The 15874-nt window shown below is 64.5% G+C and overlaps 2 protein-coding genes across 2 annotated transcripts; both read right to left on the bottom strand.

Annotated features, from left to right (window-relative positions):
* Positions 1-1830: 1830 nt before the first annotated feature.
* EMIHUDRAFT_437471 (hypothetical protein) lies at positions 1831-2880 on the bottom strand. Its single transcript, XM_005764187.1, has 5 exons — positions 2652-2880; positions 2551-2583; positions 2394-2479; positions 2279-2325; positions 1831-2212 (listed from the first exon to the last, which is right to left on the bottom strand). Exons 1-5 carry the CDS (start codon positions 2652-2654, stop codon positions 1911-1913), a joined length of 471 nt encoding a protein of 156 aa, XP_005764244.1. The 5' UTR covers positions 2655-2880; the 3' UTR covers positions 1831-1910.
* A 5122-nt stretch (positions 2881-8002) lies between these two features.
* EMIHUDRAFT_452303 (hypothetical protein) lies at positions 8003-11044 on the bottom strand (the record flags this gene model as incomplete). Its single annotated transcript, XM_005764186.1, has 8 exons — positions 8003-8426; positions 8496-8537; positions 8924-8994; positions 9149-9241; positions 9526-9554; positions 9637-9713; positions 10119-10275; positions 10509-11044. The coding sequence occupies 8 exons, from the start codon at positions 11042-11044 to the stop codon at positions 8184-8186; spliced, it is 1248 nt and encodes a 415-aa protein (XP_005764243.1). The 3' UTR covers positions 8003-8183.
* Between the last annotated feature and the right edge of the window lie 4830 nt (positions 11045-15874).

Below are 15874 nucleotides of genomic sequence, written 5' to 3'. Positions count from 1 at the left end.
GGTCCGATCGGCAGTCCTAGCGCGTTTCCGCCGCCCCTCGCCCCCGCTCCGGCCACCGCGGCGTCCGGGAGGGCGGAGGAGGGCGCGGTGGCGGCGGTCTCCGAGACGGTGGTTCAGTTCCCGCTCCGGGCGTCGGCAGGCATGGCAGAGGCGTCGGCAGGCATGGCCGAGGGGGCGCTGCCGGGCTCGCCCTTGCGACGCTCGCCGCTGCCCAGCTCGCCGCCGCCGCGGGCCAGCTCGCCGCCGCCGTCGGCTGGCGGTGGCAGCGCGAAGCTCGGCGTCCCGCACGCGCTGCTGTCGGCGCTCCCTCCGCCGCTGCCGCCGAGAACCCCTCGGCGTGCGGAGGAGGAGGCGGGGCAGGGCGAGGAGGAGGAGGGCGGCGGCGGCGCAGAGGGGTGGCACCTCTCGGAGTCGAGCGGCTCGGCAAGCTCGCTCATCGCCCTCCTCAGCCCCTCCGTCGAGCCCGCGCTGCGCATGCTCGAGGAGAGCGAGCGCGACTTTGCGGAAGGGGGGGCGGAGCTGCTGCCGCCGCCCTCGCTGGCGGCCTCGCTCGGCTCAGCACCGGAGCCGCACCCGGCACCGACGGTGGCGTGAGCGCTGCCTGCAGCCGCGGGAGAGCTTGGGTATGGGGACGCGAGACGTCTTGCGCTCGGCAAGGTTTGCCTCGTCGTTGGTGTCGCCGGGCGTTTTGGGAGAGATTGTGAGAGCGCGTGCGCCCCGGCCCCCGCCACGGTGTGAGAGAGGTATTCCCCGCGCCCGCGGTTCCGGTGGCGGCGTGGCGCATGCATGGCGGCCATGGCAGGGTTACGTGAACGTGGCTGGGTCGACAGCGATAGTAGGAAAATTGGGGGAACACTTGACGGTCGCGGCCTTCCGACTCGCGCCTCCGCCTCACTGGCACTATTGTAGCCCTGGCCGGTGCGCGTGCGGAGTTGAAACTCCCGAGTAAAAATTCGAACGCGTTCTCTCACGGTGACCAAAAAATGTCCACCTCAGAGGCACCTCCGGAGGCAGGCCGCCGCACGCCGGCGACACAGCTCGCTGTCAACTGACCCGCAGCTCCTCTCAGAGCGGGAACTGTGACGAAAGTTGACTGAGGCGGTTGTCAGGAATCATCATACGGATCACATGGTGGCTCTCTCATGACGGGAGACCGCCCGACCACTCCTGGGTGGCACTGCCACCGGTGTCGCTCGACGTCCTGTCGACAGCGTGCCGACAGCGACACAGACCATGTGGGACGCGTCGAGTATCGACCTCTACTGGTTACCCAGCCTTCGAGTGTATCCTGGCTGTGGTCCCACACCCACTGGTGTCCATCTCAGAGACCGCAGGAGGTCATGAGGGTCGATGGGAGTGCCAACCCCACAATGCCTAAAGACCCAGCCCAGTACGGCTCCGTATCTCTGGCGCGCACCCGTTGGCGCGGTGGCACATGTAAAAGGCTAGTTCCAGTTCACTCTGACACGCTACCGTTATCTTGAACATACGTCCAACGGGGAGCGATCCGTGTTGCTTCCAGCGCACTCCGCCCCCGCGCTCGCCACCTGCGGGCTGCGGCCATGGCCAATGATCCTAGTATATGGGGAGCTACCTGGGTACCGCGAGAGCGACCCAACTCGTCGACATCGTCCGATGATGGTGCCTCAAAGTCAGCCTCGTGGGGTCGAGCCGGCAGTAGCCGCGACATGTGGTTCCACCACCCCTCGTAGGCTTTGCCTCTGCTCGCCACCGTTCCCAGGCTGCCTCGTAATGGGATGGAAAGGAAGGCTGGGCGAGCGCCATCAGTAGCAGGTCTGATCTGTCCCACACCGCACTTATCTTTATTCCTTGAGTCAACGAACTATAAACATGTGCATCTGCATGCACCGCGGCGTCGCCCACAAATAGTAAAGCACCGCCGTACAAATCTAGTAAAAGGAGCTCTGGCCGGGGGCACGCGATCCCACCGGATCATGTGATCTGGCGCCGGATGCGGATTCATGGGCGCAGCCCTCAACATGCAAAGGAAGCTCGATGGTGTAGTGCACAGGATTATCGCGTGAGGTCGGCGGCGACCGCGAAGCTCCAAAACGACTCCAGCGTCTCGGTGAGTGCCGGCGGGTGGTCGGCGAGTTCGTGTTGCGGCTCCGGGCCGCCTCTCGAGGGCAGCATACTGCAAACAGGGAGGTAGAACGCCGGGGCGGGGGAGTACTCCCTAGTCGTTTCGTACCTGCTCACAAGCCAGAGGTGAATAGACGCCGTTCACACCAGGACAAACTCCCCTGTCTTCTCCTACCTCGCGTGACAGTCTTCACGCGAGTAGAGCACGTCGTAGTGGTGTTCCTGTGCACACACCAGCGCGTGTGAAGAGGCGCTTCTCTGCCACAGCGGCGGGACACGTCCGGGTGGTCCTGCTTCCGGCCCGGTTTCTGCACCGGCTCGGGCACCGAAGTGATGAGCCGTAGTGCCGTCGAGAAGGAGTTTGCCATCTGGCAGCCTATTCACAGCAGGGAGCATCGGAAGACCTTGTTTGGGCCTTGTCTCCAAAGGCGTCCGCCATCGGGCCGCCCTGCAGCACGCGATTGCTCGAGGCGGAGGAGCCTACTATCGGAGATCCCTCCGGTATAATCTCGTGTAGGACTCGCACAGGCATCCTCGAGGCCGCGGGCCATTCTGTCGGCGAGGGAGAGCGGGAGAGCGGCGGACGCGCGAGCCGTCCACCGTGTGCAAGAGCAGCATCGGTCCGGCAAAGGGCCGCGTAAAGCGAGGCTCGTACAACAACCGCTGGACGCCCCGGGCCTGCCCTGCCGACGCCCATTCGCTCCCCTTGGCGGCACTTTTGAAAGCCGCCGCAGCGTCCGTCAGCCGGTGCACCCCAACCCGCACGCAGCTGCTCGGTCCCATCCGGGACTCGCGCAGGCACACTCGGAAGTCGGCGGCGTGCAACGCGCGCAGCGACTCGCGCAGCGGCCGCTGGTCGTCCGCCGTCTTGCCTAGCTTCAGCTCGTCGGACCAGAGCTTGAGCAGCGCCGTGAGCGGCCGCCCCTTGCGCACGAGCAGCGCAAAGTTGTGAGGCAGAAAGTCGGTGACCCGCCCCGGCCGAATCACCCCGTAGTAGTCATTATATCTCCGTATGGGCGCCGGCAGCTGTGACTCCTCCGCGAGCGGCGACGACTCGAAATTGACAGCAAAGTCGATCGCGGCGTTGCGATGCGCGGCGGCGAGGGCGCCGTGCAGCATGCTCGAGCAGATCTGCACCGTTGCGTCGAGCTCAAGTGTGAGCTCGAAGGGCGAGGCGGCGAGCGCCGCCACACGAGCCAAGTAGCTCTGGCGCCATCGCTGAGCGTACACCGTCGTGTTGGCGGCCACAATGAAGTCGAACGTGCTGCGCACCTCCCTTGACGCGGCGAGATCGGTGGCGAGTGCGGTTGGCAGGTCTGGGCACGCCGTGCGGACGCTCAGCACGCTGCTCTGCACCTGAGGCACCGAGCGGCGGCCGAGCTCACGCCGAGCTCAAGCCGAGATCACGCCCTGAATGCGTGCTCTGCACACCTCAGCGAGGTAGTGATCAACACGCTTGCCTGGGTGCTGCGGCGAGGCGAAGGACATCACCACGTAGAGCACCCCCACCGGTGCCGCGGCCGATCGCAGGTAGCGAGGGCTAACAGACGCCCGCACAAAGCCGTCGTAGTCGGCGCCTGAGGGGAGGCAAGACGAACTTTCAGACATTAAAGGCAGCCTTGACGTGGCCGTTTGTTCTTGTCATGCCGGCGTGTGCTACAAACAGCCCATATTCGCTCGCCCCTCCCTTCTTCGCTTTGCTGTGGCTCATCGTTCTGCATAGCTGTCGCCGTGCGCAGATCGACTGACTGCACGCTGCCTGCATCTAGGACGCAGCACCCGCCACGAATTTAACATGAAGAGGCGCAGCGCTGCTGTTGTCTGCACCTGCCGACGAGGAGGCTTTCAGCACAGCGGTATTCTTCACGTCGATGGTCCCCTCGTTGACCAGCCCCGTGGCGAGAGAGTGGGTCGAGCTCGTCACCTCCAGCTTCTCGTCGGCAGAGGCTGGCACTTGGTCGATGACGGCGTCGTCCTCGAAGGTCTTGACGACGTCACCGCTCGGGCCGTAAAGCTTCGCTTCGAGCTCGCGCTTCTGCGGGAGGCGGGAGAGGCGGGAGGCGGTGAGCAGACGCTGATCAGATGAGGTTTTGGCGGGACGCAGTGTGCAAGGCCTGTTGCCCGGCAGTCCCACCCCCGACGGCGAGGCCAAGCGCGACGAGAGCCGTGGCAAAGATCATCTTGTCCTCACCTGCAGTGGAACACAGAGGCGTGTGGCGACCACGGTGGCGACGGCGACCCGACGGCAACGGGGCGGCAGCCGGCAAGCGGGCAGTGTAAAAAGAGATGCAAGACGATCGTGTGGGGTGGAGTTGGTGTGGATTGGCGCTGTCGTGCGTGCGGGCGGGTGGAGTGTTGACGAGGGCGGAGCCTTCGATGTGGGACGCCTTTTGAGCAAAGATGAGTCGCCTCGAGCAAGGCCTAAGATGAGTCGCCGACCCCAAAAATTTTAATAAAACGCGATCGCCAAAAAGCTTCTGAGGCGCCGATAACCTCGTTCCTGGCAAGTGAGCCGCCCCTCCTCCTTTCGGCCGAGCCGCGCCGAAAGATGCTTTCCAGAAGAAAGCTTTGCAAGCCCTGGAGATAGGTTTTGTAATTCGAGCTGTGCCACAGCGTAGTGAAATGGAACTAGCCTTTAAACGACTGCGCAAAAAAATGGATTGGCGTTGCGGTTCCGGTTGGTTCACAACTCTTATCGACTCACAGGTATTGTCTGTGTTCACTCACGCTTACTGCATGAGCGACAGAGTGAGAGAGGAACAGTTCGTATTCATGTGCATGTGATCATGGGGTGACCATAGTCATGTGACAGTGCACCGCGCTGGCGGGCGCTCACCGCGCAAGGGCAAAAACTCTCGCGCCCCATCGGGCGACTCCGCGAGATTCGATGAGACTCACTCTAGCTCGGGCACGTCATCCTCTTGCACCGTGAAGGGCACCTCCTGCGCGAGCGCCACGCCAACCACCGTCGACGACGCCACGTGGACCCGCAGCGTGTAGTCGCCGGCCGGCGATGGCGCAGCGAAGCGGACGCGCGCGCGGACCTGCGCGGTGAGATTACCCGAGATTACCCGAGATTGCCCGGACGCACGCCCGGACCCGCGCGGTGGCGCGCGTGGAGGCGGGCAGGGGGTGGTGTGTCAGGGACGCATGCAACACACACGTGCACAAACATGTCGTGGGCACGGCGCCAGCGGGCGGGAGGCGGGCGGGCGGGGTGAAGGCGTGGCAGGGCCGCGGCGCGCGCGTACCGCCGCCGTCGCCGCCGACGTGACCACCAGAGCCTGGCAGTGCACCATCGGGTTGCGCTCGCCCTCCGGCCGCAAGCCCTCGACGACGAGCCAGTACACCTCGAGCGCCTTGCTCTGCGGCTCGCCCGCCGCCGGCTTCGGTGCGCCGACCGGCCTGCCGTTGACCGCGTCCTAGCAAGCAAGCAAGAACAGCAGTCCCGGGAGAAAGAAGAGAGCCCTGCGAACCTGCCTGGCGTTGAGGCGTCCTGCGCGTGCTCCCTCCGCAGCTCCGCCTCGAGCAGGGCTGGCTTGCCTACCGGACACGTCGAGGACACGTCGCGGGAAGGTCGCGGAGGGGTCGCGGACAGGTCAGGGGGGGGGGGGGAGAGAGAGAGAGAGAGAGAGAGAGAGAGAGAGAGAGAGAGAGAGAGAGAGAGAGAGAGAGAGAGAGAGAGAAAGAAAGAGAGAACTAGGGAGAGAGAGGGAGAGAGAGAGAGAGAGAGAGAGAGAGAGAGAGAGAGAGAGAGAGAGAGAGAGACGCGTCTTGCCTGCGTGGATCGCCAGTCGTGGTCCGTCGTCCGCCGGGTCGATGTCGCGCCCGGAAGCGTCGCCGCCCTCCTCAGCGGCACGGCACGTTGCGAGGAGCCGCAGCCGCGGGTACGCAAGCCTCGGAAGGCTCCGAGAAGGTTTTGGGGAGGAGCCCGCAACGGCCGGGTACGCTGGCCACCGGCGGCGAACGTGCGATCTCGGGCAGTCTCGTGTGATCTCGTGTGATCTCGTGTGATCTCGTGTGGTCTCGGTTGATCTCGGCTGATCTCGGCTGATGGCCACCCGTCGGCGGCGAGCATGGCGGCCATCCGCGCGCGGCAGGGAGGCGCGTCGCCGCTGTAGCAGCCATTGGAGAGGAGGGCCGCGGTCCGGAAGAAGGCGAGGGTCGGCTGCACCCACAGCGTCTGCGGCAGCGCCGCCTGCACCTTGGCCGCCACCCGCGTCGCCGCCGCGTGCAGCACGTCCGCCTAGCGCGGCACTTCCGAGAAGGTTCGCGGAGGGGCTGTCGTCGCGCCGCCGCCGGCAGCAGCGGCCGCAGGTGGCCTCGGAGGGGCGCAGCTTCTAGATCTCGGCTACATCTCGGCTAGATCTCGGCTAGATCTCGGCTAGATCTCGGCTAGATCTCGGCTAGATCTCGGCTAGATCTCGCCCGCTCGGGCAGGTCGCCTCGGAGAGAATACTTCGCCTGAGGGGGCGGGGCGGGCCCGCTCCTGCAGCTCGTCCTCGAGATACGGGGAGATATGGGGAGATATGTGAGCTGGCTCCTGCAGCTCGTCCTCGTGGCGCGACGGCTCCGTCGGCTGCTGCCGGACTAGTGGCAAGTGGCTTGGAGGCGACTGGGGGGGTGTCTCGGGTGTGGCTTGGGTGCGTCTCGGGCGTGTCTCGACTTGCCGTGGCGGGCTGTCAACAGGAGTGGCGTGTCTGGGACGTGTCTAGTCACTGCGCCGGTCGCCTCTTCGAGCTTCTGCTGGTAGAGCAGCCAGAGCAGGAGCAGGAGCGTGGCGCGGGCGGCGGGCGGCAGCGCCTCATGCGCATCGCGGTACAGCGCCGCGTCCTCCTCACTGCAGTGCTCCATCAGCGCCGCCTAGCAAAAGCTCAGAGGAGGACTCACGTTCGGGTGATCTCGGGTGATCTCGGGTGATCTCGGGTGATCTCGGGTGATCTTGGGTGATCTCGGGTGATCTTGGGTGATCTCGGGTGATCTCGGGTGATCTTGGGTGATCTCGGGTGATCTTGGGTGATCTCTGGTGATCTCTGGTGATCTCGGGTGATCTCGGGTCATCTCCAGCTCAGAGGAGGCCTCGAGCGGCTGCAGGTCGTCGGGCTCGGCCTCGCCGCCGATTGGGCTGCGGGGAGGCAGAGGATCCTTTCAAGAGAGTTCTGAGCAGGTGTGTCAGCGTGTCTCGTGGACTCGGATGTGCGGTGGAAGTGATCGCGCCTGAGGGACGGACAGCAAGACAGCGCGGCGAGCACCGCCACCGTGGGCACCGACGCGTCTGGGTCCGCCTCGTCCGGCTCGAGGCAGCCGAGCACGGTGTTCACGTCGCGGAGGCCTCGTTGCACCTTTTCGCGAGGGCAGGCGAACTTTGGTGGCGACGGCGTGGAAAAGCGACGCGGGGAAAAGGTGAACCGGCTTGTGGCCTCGGCGGTTGCACCTTTTGGTTCTGCGCTTTGATCGCGGCGCGCTTGTCCGCTGGTAGCGCGTCGATCTCACGCTGCCGCTGCTTGGGCGAGAGGGCGGCAAGGCGAGAGAACTCGGTCGCGAGCCAGTCGTCGTCTGCCATGTGTGGCTCTCAGGTATAGGACGAAAAGAATTTTTGGCCCCACTCGCGCGAGTGTGATGTGAGTGAGTGAGTAAGTATTCTTGATACGAAACCACGACGACACACACCAGTCGACTCGCATCGATCGATCGATCGATCGAGAGAGAGAGAGAGAGAGAGAGAGAGAGAGAGAGAGAGAGAGAGAGAGAGAGAGAGAGAGTTCTCTCTCTCTCTCTCTCTCTCAGAGAGAGAGAGAGAGAGAGAGAGAGAGAGAGAGAGAGAGAGAGAGAGAGAGAGAGAGAGAGAGAGAGAGAGAGAGAGAGAGAGAGAGAGAGAGAAGTACAAGGAGAAGTACAAGAGCCGTACACGACAACGTAAACGACAACGGGGGACCCAGAGCACAGTTTTGCTGAGCGTCGCGTTGGTCGTAGCCGCTAAGCAGTAAGGCTCTCTCTCAAAGCGCAGGCAACCCGTACTGTACTCTACTATGGTTGCGCAGCGGCCTTGCGCTCTCACACTGAAGTTCGCGTCGGAGCGGTCAGGCGCCCTGCCGCGTAATCGAGGCGGGCGGCGCCGGTGCTTGCGGCAGCGGCGACAGTGGCGCGACCGTGGCTTCTCCCGCCGCCGCCTCCGCCTCCGCCGCGCCGCCGCCCCCCTCCTCGATCGCCTCGGGCCTGCAGCAGCGTCCGACCGGCGGCTCGACACAAGGCCAGCAGAGGAGGCGCGCGAGGGGACTCGAGAGCAGCGCCCACAGCGCGACGACGAAAGCGAGGTACGCCACCTGCTCTACACAAGAATGGATATTCACTGTTGACTGGGCACCGCGTCGGCCCTCACGAGGTTTGGCCGCCGTCGAGGCGGCGCCGCAGCCGATGTGGCGGAGGAGGCAGGCCTAATCATATGAGGTGCAGCCAGACTTGATTCAGACGTAGCCGACGCGCCGGAGGAGGCCTGGCCGAGCCACACCAGAGGGGCTGCAGTCCCGGGGAGTGGTGCGGTGAAGCAAGAGGAATTAAATGGTGGCACTAACAAAACCGCAGTGGCAATCACGCCTGCCTGGGGGCTAAAGGGGGCGAGCGGGTGCAGTGGTGCAGTGGTGCAGCAGGATAAGAACAGCAACGAAACAACTGCGCAGTGCCAAGCTCAGTGATGGCGATACCAAGGATGACTAGATCACGATCGCTCGCCTGGCCGAGCCAGACGACGTGTCTAGGAAGTGTCTAGGAAGTGTCTAGGAGGTGTCTAGGAAGTGTCTAGGAAGTGTCTAGGAAGTGTCGCCTGGCCGAGCCAGACGACGGGGTTGAAGATGACGAGCGGGTGGAGCAGGTACGCATACATCGAGAGGCGGCCTAAGGTAAGGTAAGGTAAACTTCTCCACACACACGAGGTGGTGGGGCAAGGGGGGGCGACCCTCGCGTCTCCACGTCTAGACGACAGGAGCCCCACGGCATTCAAAGTGCAAGGCCCAATGCGCGTGGGTGAGCGGTGTGTGTGTGTGTGTGCCCGCGAGCGAGAGGCCGGCAACTTGCCGCCGCGGCAGCAGCGAGAGGAAGCCGAGTGTCATCAGCGTGCAGATCGGGTACGCGGCGATCTGGCCTAATGGGAAGGGTCCGAGACGGCTCCCAGAAGGCTCCGGGAAGGTGCGGGGTCGGGCCAGCGGCTCGAGCTGGCCCAGCAGCGCGGGCGGCGCACGACAGTAGACGCGCGCCTTCAGTGACGTAGAGTGAAGTTCGCTCACTCGCGGGTGCGTGGCAGTGTCCGCTGGCGGAGTGTCGGTTGTGAGTGTGTGTGTCTGTGTGCCGCTCCTGTGTGCCGTCATCGTCTGTCCAGCGTCCACCCATACCGCGCCGGTGCCCAGTCCGAGCCTGACTGCTCTTCACCTTCCCTCCATGTAGAGAGGAAGGCGATTCTGCGTCAGGCGAAACGCGAGCGCGTGCGAAAGGTGGCACGCCGAGCGTGTCAGTTCAGGGAGGCGAGTGCGCGTCTATCACGCCTTCAGCCCGCCCTCGGAGAAGCCCTCGCCGTACAAGCAAGCGACGCCGCGGAACTCGACCGCGCCGACGAGCGCCTAGTCACATACTCTGCGAATCTGGGCCCATCTGGGCTGATCTGGGCCGATCTGGGCTGATCTGGGCTGATCTGGGCTACTTGCGGTTGCTCTCGTCTCGGCGAGTCAGGGTTGCTCTCGCCTCGCGCGTCGCGGGAAGAAAGGCGAGGCCGCCGTAGACCAGCACCCACGCGAAGAGCGCGACCCGGAGTCGCACCTGGAAGAAGAGGGCTGTCGATCTGACACGCCGTGAGCTGCTGCCGCTGCTGCTGCTACCTCCGGTCGCTAGGACACCAAGGCCCCACGGTACACGGCGTCTCCACACGAGGCGAGTCACACACGTGCGGACATGTTGTGAAGCGCTGAGAGGCATGAAGGAGTGTGGTGCACAGAAGCAACGAGCGGGCCGCAATGGAACAGGCCCACCGAGCGGCGCAGCGCCTCGAGCCGCGCGCGCGGCAGGAGGTGCCCGGCGACGAAGAAGGGCCAGAACCCAAACACCGTGGACAGGGAGGAGCCCGAGGCGGATCCGGCGGCGGTGAAGGGTGCGGCCAGCGCGACCAGGGTGGCGGCGGCCAGTGGCCTATATTGATAGTTCTGAATGTGGCTTCCTCATTATTAAGTAGAGGCGAGGGTCGGGGCAGCGAGTGGCCAGCGGAGCAGCAGGAGCGCAGGGAGGGTGGCACGCCTGAGAGGAGGAAGCTTCCGAGAAGGGTCAGAGAAGGGTCAGAGAAGGGTCAGAGAAGGGTCAGAGAAGGGTCAGAGAAGGTATCGCAGGGTAGCAGTTTGCAGCAGCAGGAGGGCGGTGGCGCGCACCACGCAATCAGTGAGAGCAGGAACCAGGTGACCTGCCGGGCGGCGAGCAGGTTGATCGGCACGAGCGGCGCGTCCGCCATGCGCTCAATGACGGAGGTGAGGTTGTCGGGGATGGCCAGGTCATGCGTGTCGGAGATGCGGAGGGCAGCGACGGCGGAGAACTTTTCCACCAGCAGGTAGAGTGCGTTGAAGAGGGCGAGCACGACAAGCGACGTTAGCAGCCGTGCGGTGCGCGGCGCGGAGAGCCTTGGCGCCGAGAGGTGGCCCGAGATGAAGCTGAAGCCCGGCATCACGACGTGAACGAGGAGCGGCACGAGCACGTCGTCGATAGGAGCGATCGCACACTTCTCACCGCCGGGCGCCATCCCTCGCGCATGGGTGGCGATGACCAGGAAGATCAACACACCCTTTGTGTTGTCAAAGGCGTAGTCGCGACTGTCGGCGGCATCGGTGGCGAAGAAGCTGCGCCACTTGTATCGAGGCGCCTTTGGCGCCGGCTGGAGCAGCGTAATGGCGGCACGAGATTGAGGTTCCATGGGCGGCCGATGCAACGCCGCTGGCGGCCGGTCCGGTCGGGCACCGCCTCGATTCGCGGGGGACGCAGGGTGTGAACAGCGTACCGGCGGGGACCTGCAGGGCAGCGTGAGTGCGCTTCCGCAAGCTCAAGCCTTCGGATGTTGGCGGCGACGAGCATCGACACTTGCGCACTGGCATGAAGGCTCTGCTTGACGTGCTGCGGCAGCGCCCCGCCGCGGTGCTCTTGTTCAGCTTCGACTTCTATAGCGGCACCGACTTGGGCTTTTCAGACTATTATCGCGGGGTCAGCACGCCTCTATCGTCATTCCACTCTACACGGGATGAGCTGCTACTCTTCCGCCGTCTGCTGAGGCAGCATCGCAACACTCTATTCATCCACAGCAAGCTGGCTCGAGTGTGCTCGAACAGCACTTTGGCCGTGCAACGTGTTCGTTGTCGCCTTTCAGCTTTCTCGCTCTTTGGTTTCTTTTCTTTCCTTGTACGTAAAATTCTTTTCTTTGATTCTGTTTCTGATGTCAAACCAAGGAGTCTTGGGAAGCACGGCGCGATAGTACTTTTGTTATTCCCGTCTCGAAACTCTTTTTACTACCAATTTTCGCGCCTTTCGTACGTACGTTCTCTGCTCAAGCACTGTCGGCGTAGCGAAGGCGCACCCCATGATGGCGCAGCCTCGCAGCTGATGGGCAAACGTGCGGTCAGATGGCCCTTCCAGTCACATAGCATCTCCCAAAATCGATTGGCATTGGCGTCTCCACTGCAACTCCACTGCAACTCCACTGCAACTGCACGGTCGCCGCAACGCTACGGCAGGCACACACAAACACCTTCTCGCGTGGTCCCGCCGGCAAAGGTGGAGCACCAGCACTGACTTACCATGCCTGTGGGTGCAAGAACAGGTGGTGACGCGCTCAGCCATCAGTGCATGGCGCGTGCTGGGCCGCAGCAGCGGGCATGTCACGCTCCGGCTCGGTGCGAGGGGCCCGTGTCCGTGTGGTGTGTGCGCTCGCCGCTCGGCCCCTCGAAGGCGACTGCGGGCACTCTTCTTCTCCATGGGCTGTGTGTGATGCCGTGAGGTGCAGAGGTACCAACCTGCCCGAGCGCGCGACGCGCATCCCACGGGCGACCGTGGCGAGCGCGCCGCATCCGGTGCCACACGGCGCTGCCAGGGCGGCCGACACCCGCACACCCCCCAACTCCCAACGGCCTCGCTCACCCCACGAGACGGCGCGCCAAGGCGCGTCGCCGCCCCGAAATTGGCCCGTGGTTGCAGGCACCAAGCCGCGCACAAGACCGGGCCGCCACCGACCCCCGCTGGCGGGCGACGCGCCCGGGCGTGCGCGGCTGCGAGCACAATTAGGGCGCCGTCTGCGGATGCGACGACTGGGAGGGGCGTCAGGCGCCAAGATGCAGCCGGGAGGCCCAGTGTGGGGCGGCGCGCGCACCGGCGCGACGCGCATCTCACGGGCGACCGTGGCGAGCGCGCCGCATCCGGTGCCACACGGCGCTGCCAGGGCGGCCGACACCCGCACACCCCCCAACTCCCAACGGCCTCGCTCACCCCACGAGACGGCGCGCCGAGGCGCGTCGCCGCCCCGAAATTGGCCCGTGGTTGCAGGCACCAAGCCGCGCAAAAGACCGGGCCGCCACCGACCCCCGCTGGCGGGCGACGCGCCCGGGCGTGCGCGGCTGCGAGCACAATTAGGGCGCCGTCTGCGGATGCGACGGCTGGGACGGGCGTCAGGCGCCAAGATGCAGCCGGGAGGCCCGGTGTGGGGCGGCGCGCGCACCGGCGCGACGCGCATCCCACGGGCGACCGTGGCGAGCGCGCCGCATCCGGTGCCACACGGCGCTGCCAGGGCGGCCTCGTTCCAGGGCCAGAACACAAACCCCCCCCCCCCCCCCACGTGTGCACAGATACGGCTGCGCTCTTACGCAACATTTTGCTTCAGCACCCATCATTCAACAGACAACATACACAAAGACGAGATCCAACCAGACATGCAACCAGAGAGATGCCGCCACCAGACAGAGAGCGCGAGGGCAGCCGGACAGTGCAACCAGACATGCAACACCAGACACGAGACACGCCCACAAACTCGACTGCCTTTTATGTCCTTTCAACGCATTTCACGTGCAGTATACGTGTACTCAGCACCACTACTAATCCTAAGCACTATAATTAGTCGCAACGTTTCCATGCACACTGGGCAAATCGGCCGATTTCCAACCCACTAAATCATCACGGCCCCGTAACACCCTCCGCGCGCGGTCAAAGGCTTCCCAGGGCCGGTCCATGACATGAACCGATAGACACAAGCAAAAAAAACCGCACCTCTAAGCTTCTCGGGCACCCCGAGGCCCATACGGCGCCCCGGAGGGCCTAATAACGTATATTGGTTGTGCGCGTGTTTTGAAATTTCGGCAAAAGAAGTGCAAAGAGGGCTGTCATGCAGCTAGCCATTGGTTTTATGAGACGGCATGAAGGTATGACCAATCCCGCTGTCAAAATCTGTTCTCCGAAGGATGGACATGTAGCGATGAGACATGGTGCAAAAAACATTTCACGACAACACTGCTCTCTCTCTCTCACAACACTAGGGTCGAGGCACGGGACTGGCGCGCACTGACTGACACGAACACAGGTACACCACGGGAGCCGCCTACCCTAAGCGACTCCCGCAAAAGAATCGTGAAAAGAATTTCGCAACGCGCCCTGCTTGCGTCAACCCTTATATGTGCACGAAAAAAATCACAAAATCACACGAAGTACGGTACACCGTGTACGTACACGTAGCCTAGTCATGATCACTCTCTTCTGCGTCTGAAGTGTCCTCAGGCTCTAGCTCCGCCTCATGTTCCTCGCCCTCCCACACACTCTCACTGCCTTCGTCCCCGCTTTCCCACTCGTTGTCTTCATCATCGGTTTCCTCGTCCGATGCATCATCGATCATCGCAATCAGGCTGGGAGAGGCTGCCTGTGATGGAAGGCCGGAGAAGTCAAGGCCCGCGTCCTCCTCCTCGCTCTCCTCCGCTGCGATAGAGCTCGAGGCGGCCGCTGCGCTAGACGGGCCAGCCGTGGCTGGTGCGCGGGGCGATGCAGCAGCCGAAAAGGAAGCGCTCAAAGCATCCTGCTGCAGCCTCTTGATGCGCTCACAGCACTCACTGAGCTGTTCGAACAGCTCGTCCAGCGCCCCCGTGTTCACCTCGTGGTCAATGGAAGCAACAGTGGTGTTCTGTTGCGCCCGTATGATGCGCGTCTCGATGTTGGTCTTCAGCCTGCGCGCCAGGAGCAGCTGGTTGGTCACAGCGTCCTTGGCAGCCTCAGAAGAGCCGCCACCGCCGCCACCGCCGCCACCGCCGCCACTGTCCCCGCCGTCGCCACTGCCTCCCCCGCCACCTCCGCCGCCGCCGCCGCCGCCGCCGCCGCCGCCGCCGCCGCCATCTCCTCCGCTGCCACCGCCCCCGCCACCGCCTCCGCCGCCACCGCCGGCATCGACCAGTCGGGACCAGTCAAAGGCGCTGCCCTGCGCATGCAGCTCGGAGAGCAGCTCGTCGACTGCAACCTCCTCCGGCCTCTGCCTCTTGCGCGCGCGAAAGAAGCTCTTCACCGCCTTGAGCTCCTGGTTGTCGCCGCTGCTGAGGTTGGAGTCCTTGCTCCCTAGGCGTGACGGCAGGGCGCTCCGGTACTCTCCCCACTGTCCTGGTGTGGCAAACCCCTTGTCCTGCACATTGGGACGGCCGCGGGCCCTTGGCATGTGGGCGGCAGCTGCTCGCTTCTCGTCGTCGACAAAGAGGGGGCTCGCGTGCTTATACAAGTCGCTGAACCGACGGCTCTCCGCCTTTGCCGCCTCGAAATCGGCGTTGGCCGCCGCGACATCGCCGTCACCGCTGCGTGCAGCACGGCGAGCCGCGGCCTCTGCGTGCTTGACGCTCCACGAGTGATTCTGCTCGACGCCGGTCGCATTGGCCACCTTGATCTTGCGGCCTCCCGCCGCGTCTGGGGTGGCGGCGGGGTTGCTCGGGTGGAAGAGGAAGAGCTTGAGCGGCTGCGGGTCGCCGCGCGCAGCAGCCGGCTGTTGCGTGAACTCCCACTTGTTGAACCTCTCCGTCGGCTGTGCGCGGAACCACTCGGCGGTCCTGCGTGGCCGACCGCTGCTCGTGCGCGAGACGCTGAGGCCCGAGATGTGGACGCGGGGAGCCTTCCTGTGCGCCTTGGCGGCAGCCTCCTTCAGGCTGATGGCCTCGGCGATGACGCACCCTCCAGCAGTGCCGAGGGCCGCTAGCAACCGCTCGCGAGAGTTCACGTCGGCGATGGTTGGTACTGTGTCGCCGATGCGCACGATGAGCGCGTCTTGAGGCAGCAACGAGCGCGCCTGGCCAGCGAGAGCGACGCCGTCGGGCCAGTGAACGCGGAGGAGAACTGCACCATCGTCAGGCTGGTCGCTCTGGAGGCTCACGAGCTGCATGCCAGCTAGTTCTACGCGTAGGGCGGCAGCAGCGGCGGGCGACACCCTCACAATGGTCGGCGCTCCCCACGGGACGCGGCAATAGCCAAGAGCCTCGCGCGCCGGCCCTCGCGCGGCACGGAGCTCCCCGCTGCAGACCGCTCGGCCGTCACCGCCCGCACCAGTGTCGACCACCTGGCCGAACGAAAGGCCAATGAGCCTGGCTCCAAAGCGTGCCTTCGCGGCGGCTGACACGCCGCTCAGCTCTTGGTAGCTGGTGAGGCGAGCAGTGTCGATGAGATGCAGCGGCCCGCCCGCAACGTCGAGGTAGTAGAAGACCTTGGCTGCGAGCACCTCCCTCGAGGGCGAGTCAAGCTGCAGCCG

This window comes from Emiliania huxleyi (genome assembly GCF_000372725.1).
Source record: "Emiliania huxleyi CCMP1516 unplaced genomic scaffold EMIHUscaffold_60, whole genome shotgun sequence".
In the NCBI taxonomy this organism is placed as follows: Eukaryota; Haptophyta; order Isochrysidales; family Noelaerhabdaceae; genus Emiliania; species Emiliania huxleyi.
The sequence above is the reverse complement of the archived record's forward strand: the minus strand, read 5'-3'. Positions and strand labels throughout refer to the sequence as shown.

Coding starts and splice junctions, on each gene's coding strand:
- EMIHUDRAFT_437471 (XM_005764187.1), bottom strand. Junction 2,480..2,550: donor GAGCAATCGCGTGCTGCAGG/GCGGCCCGATGG, acceptor TGCTGTGAATAG/GCTGCCAGATGGCAAACTCC. Junction 2,326..2,393: donor AGAAACCGGGCCGGAAGCAG/GACCACCCGGAC, acceptor GTGTGTGCACAG/GAACACCACTACGACGTGCT.